The 25,192-nt window shown below is 41.0% G+C and overlaps 1 protein-coding gene across 1 annotated transcript in view; it reads right to left on the reverse strand.

Moving 5' to 3' along the window:
* Nucleotides 1–6,896: 6,896 nt before the first annotated feature.
* Nucleotides 6,897–25,192, reverse strand: part of FHIP1A (FHF complex subunit HOOK interacting protein 1A) — a 135,274-nt gene continuing 116,978 nt past the window's right edge. Inside the window, exons 9-12 of the mRNA XM_060246653.1 lie at nucleotides 22,534–23,598; nucleotides 18,682–18,860; nucleotides 17,585–17,723; nucleotides 6,897–8,803 (exon numbers count right to left, since the gene is read on the reverse strand). Of these exons, the coding sequence (XP_060102636.1) occupies nucleotides 8,553–8,803; nucleotides 17,585–17,723; nucleotides 18,682–18,860; nucleotides 22,534–23,598 (1,634 nt within the window). The 3' untranslated portion in view covers nucleotides 6,897–8,552. The remainder of the gene's footprint in view (nucleotides 8,804–17,584; nucleotides 17,724–18,681; nucleotides 18,861–22,533; nucleotides 23,599–25,192) is intronic.

Consider the following 25,192-nt stretch of genomic DNA (forward strand, 5'->3'; position numbering starts at 1 on the left):
CACGGATGCCAGCCTTTTTGGCTGGGGAGCTCACATGACCGGAGCCGTAGCGCAGGGTCAGTGGAATGTCCGGGAGGCCGAAGAAAGTATAAATCTTTTGGAATTGAGAGCCATACGACTGGCCATGCTTCAGATGGAAAAAAAGAGTGATGGGGACTCATGTACTGATTCAGACAGACAATATGACGGCAAAGGCCTATGTGAATCGTTAAGGAGGCACCAGGTACCGGAAGCTTCAAGTCGAAGCACAGGTCCTGTTCACATGGGCGGAAGTTCATCTTCAGTCCATCAAGGCCGTCCATGTGGCAGGAAAGGACAACGTGGTAGTGGACTGGCTGAGTCGGCAATCACTGGACCAGTCGGAATGGGCTCTTTATCGTGAGACGTTTCGAAACATTTGTCAAAGATTCGGGATGCCAGAAGTGGATCTTTTTGCCTCGGACGACAATCACCAAGTGGCTCAGTATTTGTCAAGGACAAGAAGCAGAGGAGCGGCAGCTGTCGACGCCCTGAACTCAAACTGGCCAAGGGCTCTATTGTACGCCTTTCCTCCGGTCCAGATCATCCAGAGATTTCTGCAGAGGGTCCGGGAACAGAAAGCGGAAGTGATTGTGGTGGCCCCCTTTTGGCCCAGGAGAGCCTGGTTCCAGGAACTTCAAAGCCTGTCGATAGGAATCTTCTGTCCTAAGGCGAACTGCATCATCCACGACCAGAAATGCTGCAGCTGTTTGGAGATTGAGCGGCTGCAGTTGCTTAGTCTAGGTTATTCTTCTAAGGTAGTAGACACTATGTTGTCTTCAAGGAAGAGCTCCACTAACAGGAGCTATAATGTTACCTGGCAGGTTTTTCATACCTGGTGTGCAAGTAAGGGCCTCAGTTTCTGTTATCCTTTCTTTTCTACAGGAGGGGCTAGAAAAAGGCCTTAGCACTAGTACGCTGCGTAGACAAGTGGCAGCCATAGCAGCGGTTAGAGGGTCCAGAAAGGGCAAGCTTATTTCCGCACACCCGCATATCAGGAGGTTTCTAAAGGGGGTGGGTTTGGTTAATCCACCGCAGGTGCATAGGTTCCCCTCTTGGAATCTAAACATGGTGCTGAAGGCGCTGTGCGGCAAGCCTTTTGAGCCTATGGCATTGTGTAGCCTTAAGTTGCTGGCCTTTAAGGTGGCGTTCTTGGTGGGCATCACATCGGTGCGCAGAGTGTCAGAGCTTCAGGCTCTGTTGATACATCTGCGTTTTCAATCAGGACAAAGTAGTGCTTCGCACTGATCCAGCATTCATTCCGAAGGTGAACTCACGGTTTCATAGGGTGGAAGACATTGTGCTTCCTTCTTTCTGCCCTAATCCAGTTCACGAGACAGAGAAGTTATGGCACTGTTTGGATGTCCGTAGAGCCCTTAGTTTCTATCTGGACAGGACCAAAGGGTTTCGTCAATCTGACTCTTTGTTTGTTTCCTTTAGGGTTTCAAACCATGGACGCAAGGTATCAGCCTCCACCATTAGTAGGTGGATTAGGGGGTGCATTTGGGAAGCTTACAAGGTAAAAGACCTGGAGCCACCGGTCGGGGTGACAGCTCACTCCCTCAGGGGAACAGCCACTTCAGCGGCCTATAGGGCTTTTCCTTCTCTGGAGGTAGTGTGTAAAGCGGCAACTTGGAAGTCGGGTCACTCCTTCACTAAGCACTACAGGATTGATAAGGCGGCCTCGGCTGAGGCTGCATTTGGTAGGAAGGTACTCCATCACATGGTCTTGGGACAAAGCTGAAGTGCCCACCCAGGGACTCGGCTTTTTTATGTCCCAAGAGTGAGGACTGGCCCACTCCTGGGACCACTGGAGAACGGAAGATTCTGTTCACTTACCGTGAAGTCTTCCTTCTCTGTGGTCCCGGAGTGGTCCAGTCCTACCCACCCAGTTGTGTCGGGGGGAGTATCAGCTTTGTCCTGGGACTTCGGAGTTGGAGGTGGACACTGTGTTTTGGGTTCCTGGGTCCCTCGCTAGAGCCCCTTGAGTAAGGGTTCAGGATAAGCTCTGGAGGGAGGGGACTGTTCTGTTTTTCCCCAGAGAGGTTTTCTCCTGTTCTTGGAGTTATTACTAGGGAGGTAGGATAGCTGGCAGAAGAACTGACTCCTCCCCTTCGGGTCAAGTTTGTTAAGCCCTGCAATAGAAGGGGGAGCTATGATCCCAAGAGTGAGGACTGGACCACTCCGGGACCACAGAGAAGGAAGACTTCACGGTAAGTGAACAGAATCTTCCGTTTTCCACAGCTGATCTCCTCTCCCTCAAGAGAAAAAGCCTCAGCTTCTTTTTTTCTTGGAGTTCACCTCCCCTCTTGTCCTGTTGTTAGGCAACCACTCAGTCTGTCTCTGTTTCAAAATCTCCATCTAGAGGGCAGTGTTTCCAGACCAAGACAGGCCACAAACCTAACAATCCTATCATCATAGATCATAATTCTCTTGTGGGGTGGCCAAATTGAGCTCTCCCATTTGCTTAGGGGTGCATTCCAGGCACTCCATAACCCATTGGGCCATCACAGCTCAGTCAGTGTCTCTGGCCTCCCATTGGCTGACTCCCCTGCCCCCGCCTTACTTGCAGACCCTGGGAATGTTGAACAAACCAGTCTTACATCAGAGACAGACACATCTCCAACACTTCTCTGTGTTCTCTCTATCAGAGACCACAGCAGCCACCTCTTTCCTGTCACTGGGGAAACTGCTAGCCTGAGTCTGTTGCTAGGCAATCACTGTTGGCTCTGTCAGTAAAGGGAGAGGACTTTACTACCACAGAGTCCCACCCTCCAAAGCAGTTATTTTACACAGGGAGAGAGATTTGTCTGGAGTTCAGTAGGAGATCTTCAGGCACCACCTGGAGGTTGGCTACCCAAGGCCTGGCTGCGTGCTACTGTTCAGCAGCAGCCCCCATCTGGCAGACAGTGTAGCATAGGGCTTCAGAGCAGGGTCTGCCGGCCTCAGGTTCTTGCTGAGGAAGCTGACTGGGTGGTTTTGGACGGGTCACAGACTTTCAGCCTAACCTACCACACAGGGTGGTTGTTGTACATATCAAAAACACACATGCGGGTGGGGGGGAGCCAGCATCTTAGCTGTGGGGTAGGTGGGAAGACGACAAAGGTAGGTGGGTGTGTGAATGTCATGGATGGGGGGTAGTGGTATGCCAAGGGTGTGGAGGTAGTTGAGGGGAAGAGGTGGTTGGGTGGGTAGTATTAGGACAGGAGTGGGGGTGGAAGGGTGGGGGGAGTGAATGTCTTGACTTGGGTGGGTGGATGGAAAAACAGCAAGGGTTGGGGGGGGGCACTCACCCAGATCCTCTTTCTAGACCCTGTTGTATTTTTCTTCACAATGGGCCTTATTCTTAGTAAATAAATATTTTTTCAAGCCTTGAACATATAAAACTGACCAATGCCAATGCTTGAGACAAAAATCCTTGCTTTGGTTTTCTCTCATTGGGAAGCGACCATTGCACATGCATGAGTAGACATGTGACTTTGGGCCTTTAATAAGGCAGCTGGTACAGATAGTATACAATGCACTTAAGAGAAGAGCTTATACATCAATAAGTAAACATATAAGTCAATACAGAGTAGAATTGATATACCTGAAGGCACTATTCATCTGAATGCTTAGAATGTTTCTTAAAGCTCTCAGAAAATTAATAAGAAAAAATTCCACACAGACGTGAAAATATTCACCTGCAATGACTGGCTGAATCATGGCATTTTTGTATTTTATCATATCTATAAACTGAACTATTGATCCAAGATTCAATTTAGATGTTATTGTCTTGATCCAAAAATCTCCTATGACATGCAGTACATGGAAGGCAGGATGTGTGCTGACCAGAGACCGTATATTCTTTTAGGTTTTGTTGATTCCCAAGCTGTTTTATCATCATTTTAGAATGCCAGTTTATTTGCTTTTATTACCCCTTTCAAAAAATTTAATATTTTATTGATTTTTAAAAATTGTTTTTACTTGTATATTGGTTTAATGCCTTGAACATGTCTAGAGAAGCGGCATACACATCTGCTAAATAAATACCTCAGTCTTTTGACCAAGGTACTGAGTAAATGTTTTCTGACCCTCCTAGGGGACAGTATGGTTAGAGAATGGAAGAATGGTATCATAGTTATTCTAGTTGAATCTTTCCTCCATAACGACGTTACTGCTTTACAGTACTATCCCAATAACACTTTCCTGGGAGTCAGCCCCAATGAATAGACCCAGGGGTTTTTTGAGCAAGAATGCACAGGAACACAGGTCCGACTGGCTTCGCATCAAAGGGTGTGGCCTAATATGCAAATAACTTTTCCCCGGGCTTTTTCTACCAAAAAGTTGTGTGTGAAAACAATGGTGATGTCAAGGGGTGTGGCCTAATATGCAAATGAGTTCCCACTGTGCTTTTTCTACAAAAAAAGGCCCTGAGTAGACCTGCTGTGAATTGCTCTCTTAATCCAATAGCTGGTAGTGCTCTTGACTGCTTAAGTTAAACTGTGATTCTGTGGTTGTCTAGAAAGTGTGTTACCCCAGTAAAGTTACTGTCTGCATCTTTAATCTGGTTTCTCAAATGACAAGCGCCACTAAAAACTTTGATTTATGAGTCTTGTAGCTGAAAGATAATACAAGCTGGTCATTTGTCATAATGCAGTTATTAAACTTTAGTCCATAATATAGCTGTTTCCTTGATTTTTAAAGACAATTTAAAAAAAAGTAGCTTCTCACATTACAGAAAGTATTCTACTGCAGAGTAAACAATAAACTTCCAGGTGTACGCAGATCCTGTGTGGTCAACTCACATCCCATTCAAAATCCATATATAATTTTAAAATGCTCATGTACCTTAAGATTTAACAAGATCACACAATGGCTATTATTGTTTTTAAACTCTGCTTCAGTTAACACACACAAAATCAGAAGCCAACACTTAACACAATCAGTCCCACACAACTTAAGTCTTAAATGAAGATATAGTACCACAGAAATGTTCTCTAAAATTGCACATTTTATTCCAAAACTTTGGCCCTTTTCAATCTGCCTTTGTATCCCATTTTAGTAACTGGTTGCTAATCAATTTCCCCCCCTATCATTTTAAGTTTTAGTAGCCAGCTGCTAGTGGAATATATTTATCTGTTCATACAAATCTGCTTGTATCAGGTTAGCAAAGCATGGTTGAACTGCTTTTGAGAGAAACGATTTTTTCCCCATTTTCTACACCTTTGTTGTGCTTTTGAATCACTGTGGGATGCTGTTTAAAATGTCCTCAGTGTTTCCTACAATGCCACTTTTCCCCTCTGTCCGATCTTCTTCAGAGTTTTTGAATATGCTAAGTTGAGGGCTATAGCTCAACTTTTTCACATGGCAAAAAAGGGCAGGGGAGAAAAGCGGCACTGTTTGAAATGACCGAAGTGCTTCAGAGATAGACACCATAGGACTTAAAAAACAGAAGGAAATTCACTATGAAAACCCCATCCCTGCATTACTTTACTTGAGATGAGGCCAGCAACACATAACATCCCGTTAAAATGGTAATGTGAAAAGGGAATTTATCTATGTAGCAGAAGAACTGATATTCTCCCTAGTTTACATCATCTTTCATTTCCTATCATCCGATCAGGATGCAGATAAAGGTGTGCACTTTGAATTTTGCCTCAAGATTTCAGGAATGGCATGATTTTCTCTTATCCCACAGTTTTGGGAGTGTTGATTCCCTTCCAGAAATCTATTTAGAGAACTTTTCTGGGTTTGGGAATATAGGCATCTAGAAATCATGCCCTTAAAAAAACCAGAATGCAATGCCCTGCCCTTGGCAACTGCAGCAGTGAGGGAGACATGTGCACACCAGCTGGGCCATGGTGCAGATCAGGGGTGCCAAACTTGCTTAATGCAGTTCTTGCCACACAGAATAAACGTCAAGATGTTTGAGAGTCACAAGGAAGGAAGGCAGATAGATTGAGGAGGGGGAAAACAACTTTAACTTTAAATGCATTCTCCAAGCTACCAGCTGGCTTGGAGAAGTGATTTAAAGAGAGAAATGCCTTCTCCATGCCAGGGGCTTTGACAGCCACACAATATATGTGAAAGAGCCACATGTGGCTCCTGAGCCGCAGTTTGGCCACACCTGGTACAGATGCTGTGACAGCCTTTTAATACCCCTTTAAGTTTTAAAGATCCACTGTGATATGGGCAGTAGACCACAGTCTCTTCCTCTCCCACCTTTTCATTGCTCCTGCTGCCTGCCTCTCCCATTTCTGAAATTCTTCCAAAATTTCAGGAGGCAAATTTTTATTACTCCTGAAATTTCTGGAGGCTTTGTGTCACTTTGGATATCTTCAGTGGAATTCCAGGATTAATTCTGGTCCAGGAATATCAGTATTCACACCCCTAGATAAAACATCTCACAAAACATAGGATTCTATGCATGTAAGGGAACAAACTATCTTTTTTTCATCTTTTTCTTTGTGACAGTGGGTTGGATCCATTCAGCTTTTTTGCGCCACTGCACCCAATTCTCTTCATTACTACAGCTCCCCCCCCCTCCCAGCTGTTGCACAGACATGTCTATGATTCTCACTGAAAGTTTTTTGGGTGGTCAAAGAGGATGCCTCCTTCCTTTTTCATCAGAAAAGCTGGCTGGATCCAACCCAATAGAAAAACGAACTTAAGAAACGTATGAGTGATTGTGGAAAGAATAGGGAAAGGAAAAAATACTTCCAAAGTTAACTACAGAAAGATGTGATTGACATAGACAAATACGTTCCACCATTCAACAGGCCAGGGGGAAAGGTAACCTCACCATAGAATCTAGAAAACAGGCAGCAGCAGAAAGGCAGGAGGTCTTAAGCCTTACGATATGTAATTCCATGGGAACAGGTCTACCAGAACTGTAATTATTGCATTACTAGTTTTATTCATGAAAATCCCATCAGGCATTTGAAAAGTGCTTATAGAGAAGATGAACCTGATACACTTTACTTGTCCCGCTACGGCCCACAAGCCTCTAATGTTAGTCTACAGCAGATGGAAAAGAGAATGGGCAAAGAGACTAGATAAGGAGAAGGCTGCTCAGGAATGAAGGAGACAACAGCCTTTGTACTTCCAAATTCAAACCATATTCAAGTGAACATTTGGTAATCTTTCCAAGGACGTATCAGTTTTTTTTAGGTGCCATGATATTTCATGGAATATACAAACATTCTTGCTACTATTAGCAGCTCTATATGGAATTTACAAAAAAGCAAAGCAAATCTAATTGCTTTCGAGTCTTGTCTTTGCCTCCTGCATTCATTGGTTTCAGAGTAGCATCTCATTTTCTCTTGTTATAAAAAAGATGATGAAGGCCTTTCAAAAACTGAGCCACTGGTTAAGGAGCCAACTTCAGCACTGGAGAAACAATTACTCTTGCTAGAACAAACTGTAGTGCACCAATTCATCATGTTTGTACCCCTTCTAATGAACCTCATTACTCACAAAAGAAAATGTTCAATTGGACACCAGTGGCAACAGGTTCTATATGAATCCTTAGTAACATTCTTATGCAGCAAGTAGCAACATGCTCCTGTCATTTCTCAAAAGTGCAAAATTAAGACAAGTTAACATACATCACAAATAAATATCCAGTGTTTTACAGGTACCATACAGCTCCTCTTTGACAAAAATACTATTTAAATTAAAAAAGGAAAATATAGCTTAGAGGCAGGATTTTTTTTAAAATCTGACAAAAATATAATTAACTTTTAAACACTATTTAAAAATTCCCTGGACTATTTCCATCTTTATCAATAGAAGTATACAAACGTGCTCTACAAAATGTAATGGGATTATATAAAAGATTTTTGCTGTGTGCAAATCTTACTAAAATAAGGCTTGCATTAGACCATTATCTAGTATTTTCAGAGAATGCAGATAAATGGCCAGGGGAAAACAATTCCATGCGGTCTGCACTCAATGGCCATTTACTCATTCCATTAAACTTCAAAAGATTCAACAGCTGAAAGCTACAGACTTGTCCACAGCATAAGGCAACATGGTATGTATTCAGCACAGCACCTGCTTTCAGCAAGTCATATGTTTATGTATGTTAAATTCATTTTGATTCAACTGGCAAAGCTGAGCTTAGGGGGAGGACTGTTATCTTCCCCCTTAAATAGAAACCAAAAGAGTAATTGCATAAAAGTCTTATTGGATTTGTTGTGCTGCTTCTTATTGGTATTCTCTTATCTTTTCTTGGGAAACCAAGTCTACTAAATAGAAAGAAAAAAAACCCTGCAGCTGACTGTACAAATGGGCCTTTTAAACTTACCCAAAGTGACTACAATAGTTTAATGAGAGAAACTGAGGTAAATCAAATCAAGCATTGGAATAAGGTAACATAAAAAGAAGCTTCATGACTACCATAAGCTGACAGTTTGCATAGCTGGAAATAAGGCCCAAAATAAAAGATGTAACTTTTTCTCTCCAATCAAGTATTATCAGGAATACAAAGTAGAATTTGCCTTTAGAAGTAATTCTGCATTTTAAAAAATTAAAAAGTCTCATGAAATAAACTAATAATAATCCTCAAAATCACCAAATACTTTGCAACATAGAATTGAATGTTCCTGTGCAAGAGCAGCCAGTTCCTTGAGAAACTCCGGGAAGAGTGCAGCTGCCAGGATGGCGTTCCTGACAGATGAAGGGATGCTGAGCAGAGCAGCTCCTCTTTTTGCCTTACTTCCCAAGAAAGGCTGCAAGATGGCTTGAGATGCCTCTGAAAGGTTCCTTCCTTTTCCCATAATGTTGGTGTGCTGGGCATGGCCTGAAACCAGAAGGAGAAAAACATCTATTTTAAACTGGTTTAAGCAGCTGAATGTATGTAGACTGTACAAGGTATAGTATCATTTCATAGGATAACAACATTTCACCACCCTTTCTTTGTTTTACTTCTTTCAGGTTTATGATTCTTAATTTCTTTCACCACCACCACCACCACCACCACCATGTAGACTTAGTTCCCTGTTGGGGGGAAAATTATAATACAAATTACCTAAAACTAAAAGTTACTCCACATTGCTAAGTGATTTTGAAGCTGAACTGGTATTTAAAGTTGAAGTAGCTCTTCATTCTGGCTGTAAGCAATGTGAATGAGCCAACGCGTAGAGATTTCAAAGCACTAGCCCTCCAGTAACAATGGTAGTACCACACAAAGAAAGAATTTTTACAATTTTTATAATCGCATGTGCAATTTTTGTACATACAATATACCCTAAACCACTCTCACTAAATCCCAAAAGACTTACGTTGACTGTCAAGAAGCAGAGTAACGGCAATGTTTTTGGCTTTTGCTTTATGTATAGAACTCACACATTTATTGTACACATCTACTTGTGGAGGAGAAAATGTTGTTTTTATTTGAACACTGCATAATAATCCTATACAGAGTTCAAATAATCTTGTATGTTCTATTACCACAGGCCATTTCTACCTTATATTCCATAATTGACATAATGATACAGGTTGATGGACAACTGGCTGCAGGCACTGCAATTTGATGGCTGGCACTGTGAGCATGACTGAGAGCCAAAGCTGCAGTTAGCCAGACACTAATTTATTCTATAAGCAAGAGCCCTCAAAGGCTGCTAAAAATGGGCAATGAGAGTAGAGAGAGAGAAGCAGTACAGGCAGACTGCTTTAGGGTCCTTGAAATAATCAATGTGTAAGATTTTGGCAAACAATCATGGAAAAATGGAAAAGACCAAAATGGAAAAAAAATGACAGAAAATTTTAAAATACTTACATACACCACCAATCAGTGCCTGCTGTGTGAACAGATAAGTATTGGGACTTAATTACACAGCATGGAAAAGGGTTTTGATGCTTAGGAAGGCAGCAATCTGCTTACTTCCTTTTGTTGGAAGATTTAACTCTTTTTATTGCATTGAACTATCTGCAACCTTTGTGTTCTGCTTCATAGAAATAGCCTAAGAAGGGAGCCAATGTAAGACTTTTTTTCTTATTGAAATACACCTTTATTTATGGTCTACTTCTTTTGCTGATTCATATTGTAAGCTTCTACATGATAATTATTTGGATTTATACCATATTTGACTTACTGAGAATGTAAATATTCTTTAAAATAATTTTTTTTCTATTAAAAAAAGGATTTTGGCACTAGATAAAGCTAAATTAAGAATACAATGACGAATTAGAATATAAAATGGCCTAGATCCAAAGAACTTTTAAACTAGATTTGTCAATCCTCCTCTCATTGCTCCAGGCAAACTGCTAATAAAATTGAAAATAATTTTTAGTATATGATACCAGAAGGGAATGCATTGTTCAAAGTAATTTAAATGTGTGTGCACAGCTAATACAAGATGCTGGCATGAACCTATGCGGTTCCTTTGATCCTTGTTGTTGTATGTTAGCTTTAAAAACAAAGTCCACATGACAGAGATATCATATCCTCTGGGATTTGGTGTGTACCATTAAGCTTATCTATCCAATTTATACACAGGAGACAATAGCAGCTTAACAACAGGCTTCTTCACTGCTTCACACACACTTGGATCTATAACCTTCACATACAGAGCTAGAATTAAATGAGGCCCTTCCCATATATGCCTTTATGGGACAACAGAAACAGCAACCACTTCAGAACTGGGAGTTAGAGGCCAGCAGCACTGGACTCACTGTTGGGAATCAAGAGATAATGACAGCAGAGGTTTGGTGGGGTGGGTGAGTTCCAACCTATTGTTCTGTAAACCACCTCGGAGTCCTTTGGTGCCTAGTAAGCATCATATTTACCACATACATCTTTAAGAAGCTAATAATGCAAACAATGATTTTTTGCATACTTCCAAATATCACACAAATTAGAAATTGAGAAAAACAATTTCAGGTGGTAAGTCTCAATTGCTTCTCACACTCCTGAATACCACCTAATTAAATCAAGGGAAGGGGCTTCATCCAAATAATACAGTCTTTTAAAAATGTTCTACTGCTAAGTAATTAGTCACTATGGTTACTGTTCCCATCAGATTCTGTACATTCCCCATTATACCTGAACACAGTGTCTAATTAAAACTTGTAGTCATAACACTCATATAATAATAATGTGTGGATACAGCAATTCTAGCCAAACAATAAGGGCGTTTGGGGGCAATAATTTTATTTTGCAAACAGAAAACATACTGAATGAAATCCAAAAGAATGCACATGCAGCATTTTTCTTAGATAACATTTCTTAACACCTCCCAGGCATAGCATCCAAATGTCTTTCTAGGTGACTTAGTAATCAAAGATATATTGTATCTCTTAATGGAAGATCAATCTAGCTAACAGCAACTGAAAATGTTCATCATAATTTTTTTCCTAAAAACTATTTTTTTATTTTGTGTGTGTGTGCCTGGAAGTCATGGTTGACTTCTGGGGTTTGGATGTTCAGAGAGGTGGCTCTATTGCTGCCTCTGCATCCCAGATCTGGTATTCCTTGGAGGTCTCCCATCCAAATACTTGCCAGGGTCAGTCCTACTTAGCTTCTGGTATTGGGCTTGCCTGGGCTATCCAGGTCAGGGCTAAAAACCATCTATTAACAAAAGTTGTGGTAGTGATTACATCCCATTTGAAACATACTTGCTTTTGTTTAAGCTCAACCTACTACAAATCAATTTAATTGGATGCCCCGTATTCTATCACTATCACTCTTAACAAAATCTTACCATGTAGAGTTTCTCCTAGCAATGCATGTTATTGTAGTCCTGGCCTTTCCCTTATCCCTTTTGAAGACTGATGTTATATTGGCTACCAGATGTGTGTAACTGAATACTGCTGACCCAATGAAATGTTTCATAGTTCAAATGATCAAATCAGTAATATAAGGTCCCCACTGTAATGATTCCCAATTCCAATTATTTTCACACCTGATAATATTGGAACTAGGAATTGTGTCAGAGAGGCAGCAGGAACAGCTAGGGAGAACTGAGCCCCATGTGGTCCATAGAGAGTTGGCGTTTTAAATGGCCAGTATTTTCTATGGACTGAAGACCAGGCCTACTGAGCCAGACTCTAGAGACCAGGTCTACAGCCCAGATTTTATATAAGTACCTTGTCCTCCAGAGGCCTGGCCTTCCACTGATAGAAGTGTAAAGGATCAATGTACTATTTAAAAACTGGGACCAGAATGTGTTTCCTCTCCTTCCTCCCTCCTTTCTCCTGCTGCCTCTGGGAGGGAGCCACATCCAAAATTATAATTTGTAATTTTCTTTGTTAAACTCAGAAAGGTCACAGTTACTTTCAGCACTTGCATTTTGTTCCTCTGGAGAGCAGTCACTTTCTCACAGCCTCACACAAAGCTAAGAAATCATAGAATCATAGAGTTCAAAGGTACCTCCAGAGTCATCTAGTCCAACCCCCTGCACAATGCAGGAAACTCACAAATACCTCCCCCTAAATTCACAGGAGCTACAGACCCTCTTTCTTTTCCTTTGCACTAGAGTAAAGGCTTGAAAAGTTGAGGGAGGCAGAGTCCTACTGTGGCAATTTGTCAGGAAGCAACAGTAGGATGTTCTTGACAGCAACGGCAGCAGAAGAATACTCCCCCCACCACTCTTCCCTTAGTCTTACCCCTATAAAGCTGAAACTGCTCCTGGCTGTGGCCAGATGCACCATTTAAACTGTCAGTAAGATGCTCCTGTTTTTGTCCACCCTTACTTGAAACACAATAGCCCAATCAAACATCCTGACCGCAATCTACCTCGCTGAGTGCTTGTCCCATCACTGGCCAATCAGACAGCCCAGCCTTTGAGCATGCACATAAACAATGTCACTGATTGGCTCGCCCATGTCAGGACTATTTTCTAGGAGCGTGGACTAAACAATGATTGTGTTACTCACAAATCTCAACCTAAAAAAACTCAAAGAAGTGTTTGTGTTTGTGGTTGCTCAGAATGTGTCTCTTGTGGTGCTTAAGGCACCTGTGGGCTCCTGCTGCCTTTCGCCAATTATGCAGATATGTGTGTATTGCTAAGATTTAAAAAAATGGTGCTGGACCAAAACTGGCAGGGATGGAAGCTGCAATGGCTTGATGAAGCTGGAGCAATCAGACAGGGAAAATCAATTCATGGCCTGCCATTAGGCATTTCGGACCAGACTTTATTAACCGTCAAATAAGTCCAGAACTGAGTCAGGGCAGAACAGTTTGCCCACAACTCACAGTAAATGTTCCCTCTAAGCTTCAGAGTCTTGTGAGCAAAAATTCTACTTTGTGAGCTACTGGCATTTAAGTTGTGAGCTATGCATAAATTATTGTGCTCTGGGGTCATCCTTCCTGAGCTAAGACAAAAAACTGTGAGCTAGCTCACACTAACTCGACTTAAAGGGAACACTGTTCATTTTTAAAAATTAATTTTCAACCCGCATGTATACTAAATTGATGATACTAGAATAAAGTTGCCAACCTCCCCCATGGTGGCTGGACATCTCCCTGGATTAAAACTGATCTCCAGGCTTATAGATAGCAGTTCCCCTGGAGAAAGCGGCTGCTTGGGAGGGTGGGCTGTATGGTATTATACCCTGCTGAGGTCCCTCAGATACCCAGGAATTTTCCAATCCAGAGCTGGCAACTCTGTCTTGAATCACTTTTGCCAACAGGTTCAACTATATTTGCATTCTGCAACAGGGGGGGGGGGGATGGTCAAAGAAAGACAAATAAGTAACATTTTACAGCAAAGCGCCGGACTGTGAGGGAGAGGAAGGCAACTTGTAGCCTTTCTGCTATTTGAAAGTCACCCCCCACATACACACTGCAGTCTTGCATTGGATTAGCATTCCACAGCTATACTATTACATAGAAATTGTGAGCAACTAATGTCATTATCTTTTTCCCCCAAAAAAGGACAATCATGAAGTTAATGACAATGGGTTTTTTTTTCAGAGGGTAGCCATGTTGATCTGCAATAGAACAACTAGATTTGAGTCCAGTAGCACCTTAGAGACCAACAAGATTTTCAGGATAGAAGCCTTCAGGAGTCAATGCTCCCTTTGTCAGATACCAACCTGACAAAGGGACCTCTGACTCTCAAAAGCTTATACCCCAAATATCTTGTTGGTCTCTAAAGTGCTAATGGATCAAATCTAACAAAAACACAGTGTGCTTGGAAGAGCATATACGCATAAAATAGCAGTACCATCTTGCATGCGAAGTAATATCTGAACTCCAGTGAAATAGATTAGCAACAACTGCTTCTTATACTATAAACGGATGGTCTAGAAGCCCCTTAAAAGGTGAACATTTGATATGCAAGCTGTTCAGAGCCGGATCTAGGGAGGGGGCAGAGGGGGGTGCCAAATTGGGCATGGAATCCATTGTATTCTATGGGACCATAAGACAGAATGGCCCATAAGGGGGCATCATTTTTTAATTTTGCCCCCCCCCCTCAAAAAACATGTAGATCCGGTCCTGAAGCTGTTTAAAGGAACCCCAGCAGGTCACTCCCTGTATCGTGGGCATGATGTACTTTTCAGCTTTCTCACCTACATTTCAGTTGCTACAAGTAAAAGTTGCCTCTGACCAACACACAGAACTGCCGTGGCAAATTTCATTTCACAGCAGCAGCAACCTAAGAAGGCAGCTGCAACACGGAAAGCTGTTCCATATGATGGCTTCTTGCATCCCCACCCCTAGACTTCTATGGCTAGACTTATTTTTAAACTCAGCCTGTTCCACTTGAGGGCACATTCATGAGATGCTGAGCATGCTCTTCTCTCACAACAATTGTACAAACAACCGTATAATGCCTTTTCCTATTAGATTCACAAAAGCCTATATCTGAAACTGTTCTCCTCAAAGTTTATCTAAAGGGATGTGCATACTTTACATGGTCACACTAAAAATAAACTTGCAGACATGTGTCACCAGTTACCATTCTTCTGTTCCTGTAGTCAACGCTATTATACCTGCAGGAGTTTCAAAGTTCAGTTTTACACACACACAAAAACTTTTAAAGAGCACTTTTAAGGAAGTATCATTGATATAACAGCTTCTCAAGTTATTAGCTTGGATCTAACTATGAGTTCTACACATGGAATGCAGTTTTCCCAACTTCCCTTCCTGCTGCAGCCCACATTTTGTCTAAAAAGCATCTTTGATTGAAATGCCATAGGATGTGATGCAATATTTATATACTTCATTTATGTACCTAATCCTTTGCACTAATAGGGACCCAGAGCAAATTGCATTATTCTTTTCTCCTTTCCTCCATTTTACCTTCACAACAACCTGTGAAGTAGGTTAGGCAAACAGACCTTCACAACAACCTGTGAAGTAGGTTAGGCAAACAGTGTGTGACTGGCCCAAAGTCATCCAGTGAGTTTCTGTGGTAGAGTGGAGATTTTAATCTGGGTCTCCTGGATTCTAGACCGGCATTCTAACCATTGCATCACATTGGCACACTGGAGCTGCAGCAATAATGGGAAAACGAGAAATAATACCCTTTGTACAAATGGAAATGCACTTGTGCGAGTTTAGATACAAGCTGTTATTTAAACCTACCCTACTTCATATTGCTGTTGGAAAGATAAAAGGAGACAGCTGATTGGATCCTGCAGAGAGTTCTACTGATTTCCTTATCATTGCGGATGACAAGTTGTTTTAGGTGAGCATCCCCACCCCTAGACTGTCTGTAAACAAGAAAAGGTCAGCCCCCCAGTACCTGTGTGAGGGAAGTCACATCTGCTCCAACCCCTCAGACAGAGATACTCACTTGAAGAATCTGCAACAGGCATTTTTGCAACTGCGATATCCTCCTGATACAGTGAGAGAAACATGATTGGAAAAGCCATAATGATACCCAGGGACAACTTGCTTCAAGACAAACCCAAAGAAAATGACAACAGAACACTACTGGTGGTCATCTACAACTCACAACTCAAGCCAGTTCAACACATTATTACTGACCTACAACCTATGCTGGATAGTGAGACTCCCCTCACACAGGCACTGAGAGGCTGTCCTTTTCTTGCTCACAGACACACAGCCTTGCTCACAGCCTACTAGCCTATAACAACTTCTCACCCGCAATTATAACTTAACAATAACAATCCAATAACAATACCAAGCCCTGCAACAAACCAGGATGCCAACTTTGCTTTCATATAGATCCTAGCAACATGATCACTGGACCCAACAACATTAGCCATACCATCTCAGGTTCCTATTCCTGCTCGTTCTCTAATGTGATTTATGCCATCATATGTCTGCAGCGCCCTTCCACTCTCTACACTGGACAAACAGGCCAGTCCCTTCAACAAAGTATTTGGACATAACTCTGACATTAGAAACCACAACATCCAAAAACCAGTGGAGCAACATTTTAACCTTTCAGGACATTCAACTGCTGACCTAAAATTAGTAGTTATCTTAAAAAGGAATTTCAAAGGGGCAGTAGAGAGAGGAACCACTGAATTGCAACTGATAATGAAACTCATGACAATTCATCCACTTAGAGAACTAGGTTTTCTGTATCATCACCAATCCTACTTCTCCATGCCTACAACCTCTCTGCATATCACACCTAAGGCAATCACACCTATTGTCGAAGGCCTGCTAAAGTCATTTAATTTCTGAAATCACTCTACTTTCCAATATATAGGACAGATGAACTCACATTCTAGCTGTGTCTGAAGAAGTGAGCAGTGACTCATGAAAGCTCACGCCCTACCATGAATTTTGTTAGTCTTCAAAGTGCTACTGGACTGTTGCTCTTTTCTACTGCTATAGACAGAGTAACACAACTACCCATCTTGATCTATCAACAACTAATGTTCTTCCAGTAACAGCAGATGTCGTGTTAAAGGTGTCCACAGGCCTGTCATATTTGTCTTGCAATCTTTCTCCTGAGAAGGAAACAGTCATGTCTTCAAATGACAAGCCAAATGGGGTGAGGAAAGCTACCTTGGAGAGAAAGAAATCCTTTAGCATCCAGCAAAGAAAAAAAATTGGTGCAGGAAACTGTGTTGCGGGTCTGAAAGGAAAGAGTGATTTACAGCCACTTACAAAATGGATTCAAACAAGAATAAAAGTAGTAGAACTGAGATACAAATGTAGTATTTGATGATTGTCCAGACTTCCTGCTACTTAACTTTTTCCTTAACAGCACACAGAGATAATATATGAAAGTTGCTTCATCTGATTTTTCAGAGGCAGCAGCCACAGCCTACAGGAACTATATATCTACCTCTCTGGACCACAGCCCTGTCCCAGCCCCACTCACCTCACAGTAAAATGTCAGGAAATGGCTCTAACTTTCCGAAGTCCTAATTTTGCCCTAGGCCTGCCAGATCCAATGGAGTTGAACCTGGTTCCCATTCACCTTCCAGCTATCTTACAAAATAAATAAATATTCCTATCCTATAACATTTGAAACTTATGTATAGATGGGGTAGGGGAGTGTTTACAATGTATTTAATTCCAATAATCTTAAATCTTCCTTTAACAATTAAGCATCTCTAAAAGGTGTTTCAGTTTTTATTTACTGAAGCCTATTTTTAAAAGTTAGTAAAACTTGTTTTCTATCTTGCATTAAGAGCAGTAGTTACTTGCCTTTGGTCAATGACTCTAGTGGAACATCAGACATGTCCACTCGTAAAAGCAAATATTGTTGTGCTTGTATGAGAAGGTGGGGAAAATCCTTTTCAATGGAAGCAAACTGCTCAATTTTATTTTTCACAGACGCCAGCACCTGCCAAAACAGTAGGAGCAATAAATCTTCATATTGTCATTTTAGTTACACACAGAATTATCCATATTAAGTGTCAGTCGCTCTCAAAAATCACATTACAGATGGTTACAATGCCATGTTCTGCACAACAGCATTATTATTAATCTATCAACTTTAAAGGCTTGTTTCAACACTCTGCAGCACCTAAAGAAACAATTCAAAGTAAAGCACTGGTTATTTGTTTAAAGAAGGGGGGGTCATATCTGCCACATTCTAATGAAGTTCTATTTTTTTAATGGAAATGCACAAGGTCTCCAAGGTTTTCATACAGCATCTCTTGAGATATTGCAGAGTGGGGCCTTTAAAACACTAATTGCTACGAGGTATAGAAAAACAAATTAAAGATGAACAAAACTTTTCCCCATCTAAATTTGGACTGTATGTTCTTTAGGACAAACATCTGTACAGTTATGTCAATATATTAACAATTCCAGAGGGATAGCCATGATAGTTTGTTTTATGTGTGTGTGTGTATGTGTGTAAAGTTCCATTAAGTCACAGCTGATTTATAGTGAACCCAGCAAGGAGATTTCAAGGCAAATGAGATGCAGAGATGGTTTGCCATTGCCTTTCCTCTGCAGAATCTTCCTTGATTGGTCTCCCATCCAGGTACCAACCCTGGTTACCTTCTGAGATCTGAGGAGACCAGGCTATACCATACCGCCTTTCCTCCCACTAGACTATTGTAGCAGTATAAAAACTGAAGTCCATTGGCACTTTAAAGACTAACAACATTCATTACAGCACGAGCTTTCATAAGCTAGCTCTACTCATGAAAGTTCATGCTGGAATGAATCTTGTTACTCTTTAAGGAGACATGGGACTTCAGTTATTACGCTGCTATATTAATAATCAGTTATAACCAGTGATAATACTACTAACAGACAGTATTAACTTAGAACCTTGTCATGATTTGTACCTGGTATAGTGATCGCACACTAGGCTGAAATACCATGTTGGTATTGAGCAGAAACGAACGGAGAAGGGGTTGTGGGTAACTAGCCAAATGAGTAATAATTCCAATGAGCAGCAAATTGACATGCAAAGAGTTTTCCAACATGTTCTCCAACTTTGATAACACCACACTTATAAAAGGTCCTGCAGATTTAAGCAAAAAACCCAAAATTAATTTTAAGGCAATAGAGGATTGGAGAATTTTAGGGGAATAAGTGCTTGGATGTACAGATCCTCACCATTAAATGAGGGATAAACTAATTTATAATCAGTGTGTAAAGAAACCGGAGCCATGAACAGACAAGACAGATCTTTCTACAAACCTGAGAAAAGCCCAGTTTGCACAAAAAACTAAAATCTGGAAAAAGAGGGGTTAAAACCACCCAAAGTAGTAGAAGCAGCACCTATACCTTTACAAACAAATGCTTTCTACAGTGAACATTGTGGGGGCTTGCTTGGCAACCACAATAATATTGCCAGCCTTCAAATCTTGGTTTCTGTCAGTAAAAGGCAAGGGGAAAGGGGCAGGGCCCTTTCCAGGTCTGCTTTGACCTTTGAGCAAGGATTCATTGGGGGCAGAGCCAGCTGCTTGCTATGGCAGGGACACCTGCTTGCTACTGTTCAACAGCAGCCATTGCACAAAGCCAGTACATTGCAATAGTTAGTGTTTCAGGCCTGGATCTTCCCACTCTGCCACATGGGCCAGTCACATTCCTAGCCTATCTTACCTCACAGGGTTGTTATGAGGATGAAATGGAGGATAGGAGAATCATGTAAGCTGCTTTGGGATCCCACTTAGAAAGTTGGGGTGTAACAGAAGTAAATAATAAATTCAGCTGGAGATGGAGAGCAAATAAAAAGGTAGGCTGGCTGGTGGGGTGGGTAGGAAGGAGAAAAGAAAGCACAACATGAAGGGAAAGAACAGTTGGGGAGGGGATACAGTGTTCAAGTTTCCCCACAAGTCTTTGCAGGTCCCTCACTTGTTTCAATCAAATCTCAGGCCTGGTTTCCTTGGCCACCCTAATAGATAACTTTTGCTGGGAAAGACAAAGAAATGCTACCCATTAATTCTCCTAGACAGTTCACTATGAATTCCTTGTGAATGGGTTGGCAGGAGGAATGCTGGGCAACACAGACTGCTGGTTCCATGCCTAACTTGTTGACAGGAAGTGGAAGGCTATGATAGAACATCTTTTATCAGACCCAGTGCATTTATGCTGTGGTTTCCCATAGTTCCAGCATACATTTGGGATACAAGTAACTCAGAATTCCTTCATGGGCTTTCTAGGTTTAAAGTGTTATTAGTTATTACTAAGGCCTATTCAGTTCTGCTATTCATAATACACAATCCCTTAAAGAGCTCCCTTACAAGCATTTTACTCATCTCACCAGACTATCTTTTTGATATAATATGGCGATAGTCAACTAAAAATAAAATTCACTTCAGAGAAAGTATGTGGATAGTTAATAGTAAGAAATTGTGAAAATGTTTTAGGAAATATGCATAGTTAATGTGGGAAAAGTGTTCTCAAACCATGGGTAGTGAACTGTTTCCAGAGACTTAAGCCAGGATATATACAAATGGTTATGTCATCACCAGGCTTGATTAAAGCACCTTATTAGATGAAGAATCTCAGGTGACAAGCAGAGGTTTACAAGCTTTGCAAGAGGAGTAGCAGAGACTAATTAGATCAAAATTAATGATGTTACACAAAACTCGCTGTGCAGGCACATACATAAAACTAATTGGGGTCCTATTCATAATAAAAGTTTTATTTGCCACATTACATTCCAATTATTGAAATGCTGATTGTGTCCTTGTTGCAGGATAAATGGATTGGGGCTTGTATCGCATAAATTATTACAAGAAATGGATGCTGTTTTTTCAAACATAAAACATTAGTGCCATATAACAAGATCAGTTGTTGTCCACATTTATTTGATGGGGAAAAAAACATTCCTTAACAAGGAAACTAGGTTTCAGTGCTATAATTTCCCTGGAAAAGGAATAATGAATGAAGTTCTCCAGTTTGTTGTGGCTGTGCTTAAAGCCATAAAGCTGGTAGACATATACGACACTGAATGTCCAAATGCTGCTTAAAAGTAATGAACGAGAGCTTTGGAAAATCAAATTCAAACTACCATTTAAGTTACTGCCAAATATGGAATCCCTCAAAAGGTTAGTGTGCCCACATGGCCTTAAGGTTAAGGAGAAAGAATAATTAGATGGCCCAATATGCCACTGTACTAACTACGGTTAAAAATTATGGTGTCATTTACAGAACTCATCTGAAACATCAACTTTTCTTAATTTGGCTGCATTCAAAAAGATTCTGGCCTTCCAAAGTTATTGTGTTGCTATTCAGAAGTGACTATCATAAGTCCCAGAACTTTCTGTAATACAAAAACTCATTCTCAATAAAGCATTCTTATTAAACTTTTATGATGATCAGGCAATTTGCATCTGCAAACAGGTGAGGGAAATTTGCTTTCTAGAACTGATTAAGAAATGCATTCCATTGGATCAGGCAGTTAAACAAACAGATGGATATGCCAGGGATGTATTATACAATCTTTTATTTTTCACCCTGTACTATTTAGGATCTGGATGATTTCTTTGCTGTTTATATCGTTTGGATCCTTATAGCACCAAAGAAATGATGATGTAATAATAATTTAAAATTTAACACAAAGGAAAGGTTTTCTTCAAGTTTCTTTTAATATTATGAGTACGTATTTCATAGGTTCCATCCACCCCATTACAAAATGATTGATTCCAGAGCTAAGGCACCAAGAATTTAAAAATGAGTAAGTGTGCCAAAGAGCTGGCAAAACTGTGCAGGGAACACAATCCATTTTTTTAAAGTCCCAAAATGTCTGCAATGTAATCCAATTAGTAAATAGGATACTGAAATTAGACAGAATGAAACAATGTAGCAGGGCTAGAAAACATTTTATATTTGAAAGCCAAATGCCTAGATGTGCAATTAAATGGGGCAAGTGCACAGAATGGCAAGAGCTGCCATCTAGTGCTGAAAAGTTAGAAGCAAAGAGTAGCTTATGTACAAAAACCTGGAACTGCTATTTTACAACAGTTAAACTCCCCCAACTCCTTTGCTTTATGGTATTAGAAAGAAAATAACCTACCAAATTTCCATTTTAGCAGCACTTGTTGTAACAGGTCACTTACCCCTCTTTCAAATATGTAGTAACATCCTCTGGAATTGTATAGCTATGGGAGATGTTCTTTACAGGTAATACAAATTGCAAGGTATTGAAATAGCAAAGTTGATTTGAAATCCATGTCACTTGAGCATACTGCAAAATGTTGGCAATATCCTTACATAAGGTACACAGCTTTTCCTGTGTCCTACTACATTGCAGTAGCTCTCTCTGACCCTCAGAGAGATTGTTCCCAGGGTCATGGGATCTGTAAAGAGGAACAGTTGAGATGCCTAGTGGTCTGGACCAAGAAGCAACAAAGGGATTAAACTGCCTTGCCCTTTCAGTGGAGCTGGATGTGCAGAAGAGGAAGGAGGAGCAATTTCAACTCCTCTTCTGTTCTCACTCCAGTACCCCAACCAACACAGGTGTTCCTCCACGTGGGTCCCGCAGCCAATCCCTTCATGGGTCAAAAGAGCCACAGCAATGAAAAAATAACTCAGAACGACACCATCTACATATGGAGTGGTAGGATACGGCTCACATAATATCATCTCTCACTGTGCTTAATATGATTTTATGCATTCCTTTTTCCTATTGATAGATATATTTTTCAGTATTCAGAACATTATTTAATTGACTTAGCAAATTTCACCTGTAAATGGGACATTCTGGATCCTTGCAGGGTTTCTGGACCACAGATCTTTTGATCCAAAGGGTGAAGGCATACTTTCTACTGATGGAGTGTCAAGTGAAAAATTTTCAAAGTCCTCCTCCTCTTCCACTGGAGAGATAGCATCAGGCATAAGCGATTTAAGTTCCACTAAGCCTGTAGAGTTAGTATCCAGTTCTTTAATGATATTATCACACTGGGATATAAAATCCTCATTCTCTGGGCTCAGCAGCCTTATGTTAGCGTTATCATCTGCTTCTTGAGAAGACAGCTTCAGTTCCAAGTCTGCTGGCTGGTTCATTTCAACAGCGCTCTTGTGTACTCGTTCTGCCATTGCTTCTTGAGTTAAGCTGGAATTTTTCATATTGTGCTTTTCTAAGTTTGCGTTTGGCTGATTATTTTTAAGGGGACCATTGGTGGGGAGCTGCTTTTGATCATTTGCTTTTTGAGATTCTGACACTGTAGAGCTTAAAGCTTCTTTCTTTAAGCTGTCTGATTCCTGAGCGTCATTTTCAGCACACAACCTATACACCATGACATCATCCTGAAAGTCAGAATCTTCTATATACGACCCTTTAATCAACATGATTGCATTCTTCTTCATTTCCTGAATATGCTTTGGTGGTTCTGCCGGAGATTGTCTGTCTACATTCCCTAAATCATCATCATGCTGGGGAGAGCCAGTATCAGATCCAGGAGAAATTCCTGTATCGTAGCTATCATCCCACTCCAGCTCCAGTTGCAACTTTTCTCCCAGTGGGGTCAGCAGAGAGGAACTACGATTACTATGGGTTCTGTGATGGAGTCTTAAAATGGGCTGGTGTATGCTTTTACTGTCTTCTTCATCAAGAGTTCGGATAAAGGTGTGTGGATCAGGGTTTTCACCATCATATGGAGCAGACCAAACCTGGCAGTCTTTCATGCAGTGGAGTATAAGGATCTGAGCATCCCAAAGATACTGCAAGTAACTGATATCTACATTTCTACCATATTCCACAATACATGTGGAGTCTGTAATACTTGTGTTTGATGACTCCTCAGTGGAACCTGAAACAGAGTGACAAAATAACCACCATTAGGAAGTGGGAAAGGAATTGAAGAACATTTTAAGAGTGAACTCAGGTCCATTGGTTTATCAATGGTTAATGGTTTGATTGATATTACTAGTCAATGGAAAGCAAAATTTATCAAACAATATCAGGCCATTTGAATGAGCAGAGAATAAATAATAGCAAGCATCTAGTCCTTGGGATGTGGTAGTTTGTGTTTGCTAATGTAGTAGCTATTGCTTGAATCCATTCACAATTTTCTGTTATGAGATGCTAATATTTTCATCTATTCACACATGTGCAAAAGAAAAGATATTCTGAACTTACACAATTTTAAAATTGGGAGTTAGGAATCTGAAGGAGCAAACAGGTTTACTTAGTTTTCTTCCACTTTAAAATATTTCATGCATCTGTTATTAGAGAATGACATATGTGATAAGTCTTAGCAGGGGGAAATAGTAAGATTTAAAAATTATGCCAAATTAACCTATTACTATTTCTTATACAGAAAAACAAATACAACATGAAGAAGATATTGGATTTATATCCCGCCCTCCACTCCAAAGAGTCTCAGAGCGGCTCACAATCTCCTTTACCTTCCTCCCCCACAACAGACACCCTGTGAGGTGGGTGGGGCTGGAGAGGGCTCTCACAGCAGCTGCCCTTTCAAGGACAACCTCTGCCAGAGCTATGGCTGACCCAAGGCCATGCTAGCAGGTGCAAGTGGAGGAGTGGGGAATCAAACCCGGTTCTCCCAGATAAGAATCCACACACTTAGCCACTACACCAAACTGGCTCTCCTGAATGCACATGAATGCAACTAAGTTTAACAATCCCCCACATCTAAACCTAGCAAGCTGACCCCAGCTAATTTTGCAGTAGTGGACTTTAGAAACAGCTAATTGACAATACATTAGCTCTTATCATATGTCTCACTGGGAAAGATGATGATGTCTTTAGAGGACTATCCTTCAAGGCATTTAAGAATCATGAATAGCAGCTAACCATTTTAGCCTGATCTCATCACATCTCAGAAGCTAAGCAGGGCTGGCTCTGGTTAGTATTTGGATAGGAGACTACCAAGGAAGTCTTGGGCCATGATGGAGAAGGCAGGGAATGGCAAACCACCTCTGAATGTCTCTTGTCTTAAAAACTCCATGAGAGGTGGCCATAAATCAGCTGTGACTTGATGGCAACCCCCCCTCAAAAGTCAATTCACTTTGCAATAATTTAAACTTGAATCAATGTATGAAGAGTTCCATGTTTTCAGAGTTTCCTATTCTGTCTGAAGACTGCAATGGAATGGGTGAAGGCTAACAAAATGAAATGATCATGATAAGACTGACATGCTACTGGTCAAGAATATAAGCCACTCAGGGGTTGAAGAATCAGCCTGTTTGGGATTTTTTGGGGGGTACCCCTCAAATGGAGCAAGCTCATGGTTGGAGGACCTGTTAGACCCAAAATGGCTTACAACATCATTCTACCCCACCCCCACCCTAACCTCTGAGGTAGATTAGTGACTGGCCTAGAGTCACCCAAGCAAGCTTCCATGGTAGAGTAAGGATTATAACCTGGGAATCCCAGATCCT

This window comes from Heteronotia binoei, chromosome 9 (assembly GCF_032191835.1).
Source record: "Heteronotia binoei isolate CCM8104 ecotype False Entrance Well chromosome 9, APGP_CSIRO_Hbin_v1, whole genome shotgun sequence".
NCBI classification, from domain to species: Eukaryota; Metazoa; Chordata; class Lepidosauria; order Squamata; family Gekkonidae; genus Heteronotia; species Heteronotia binoei.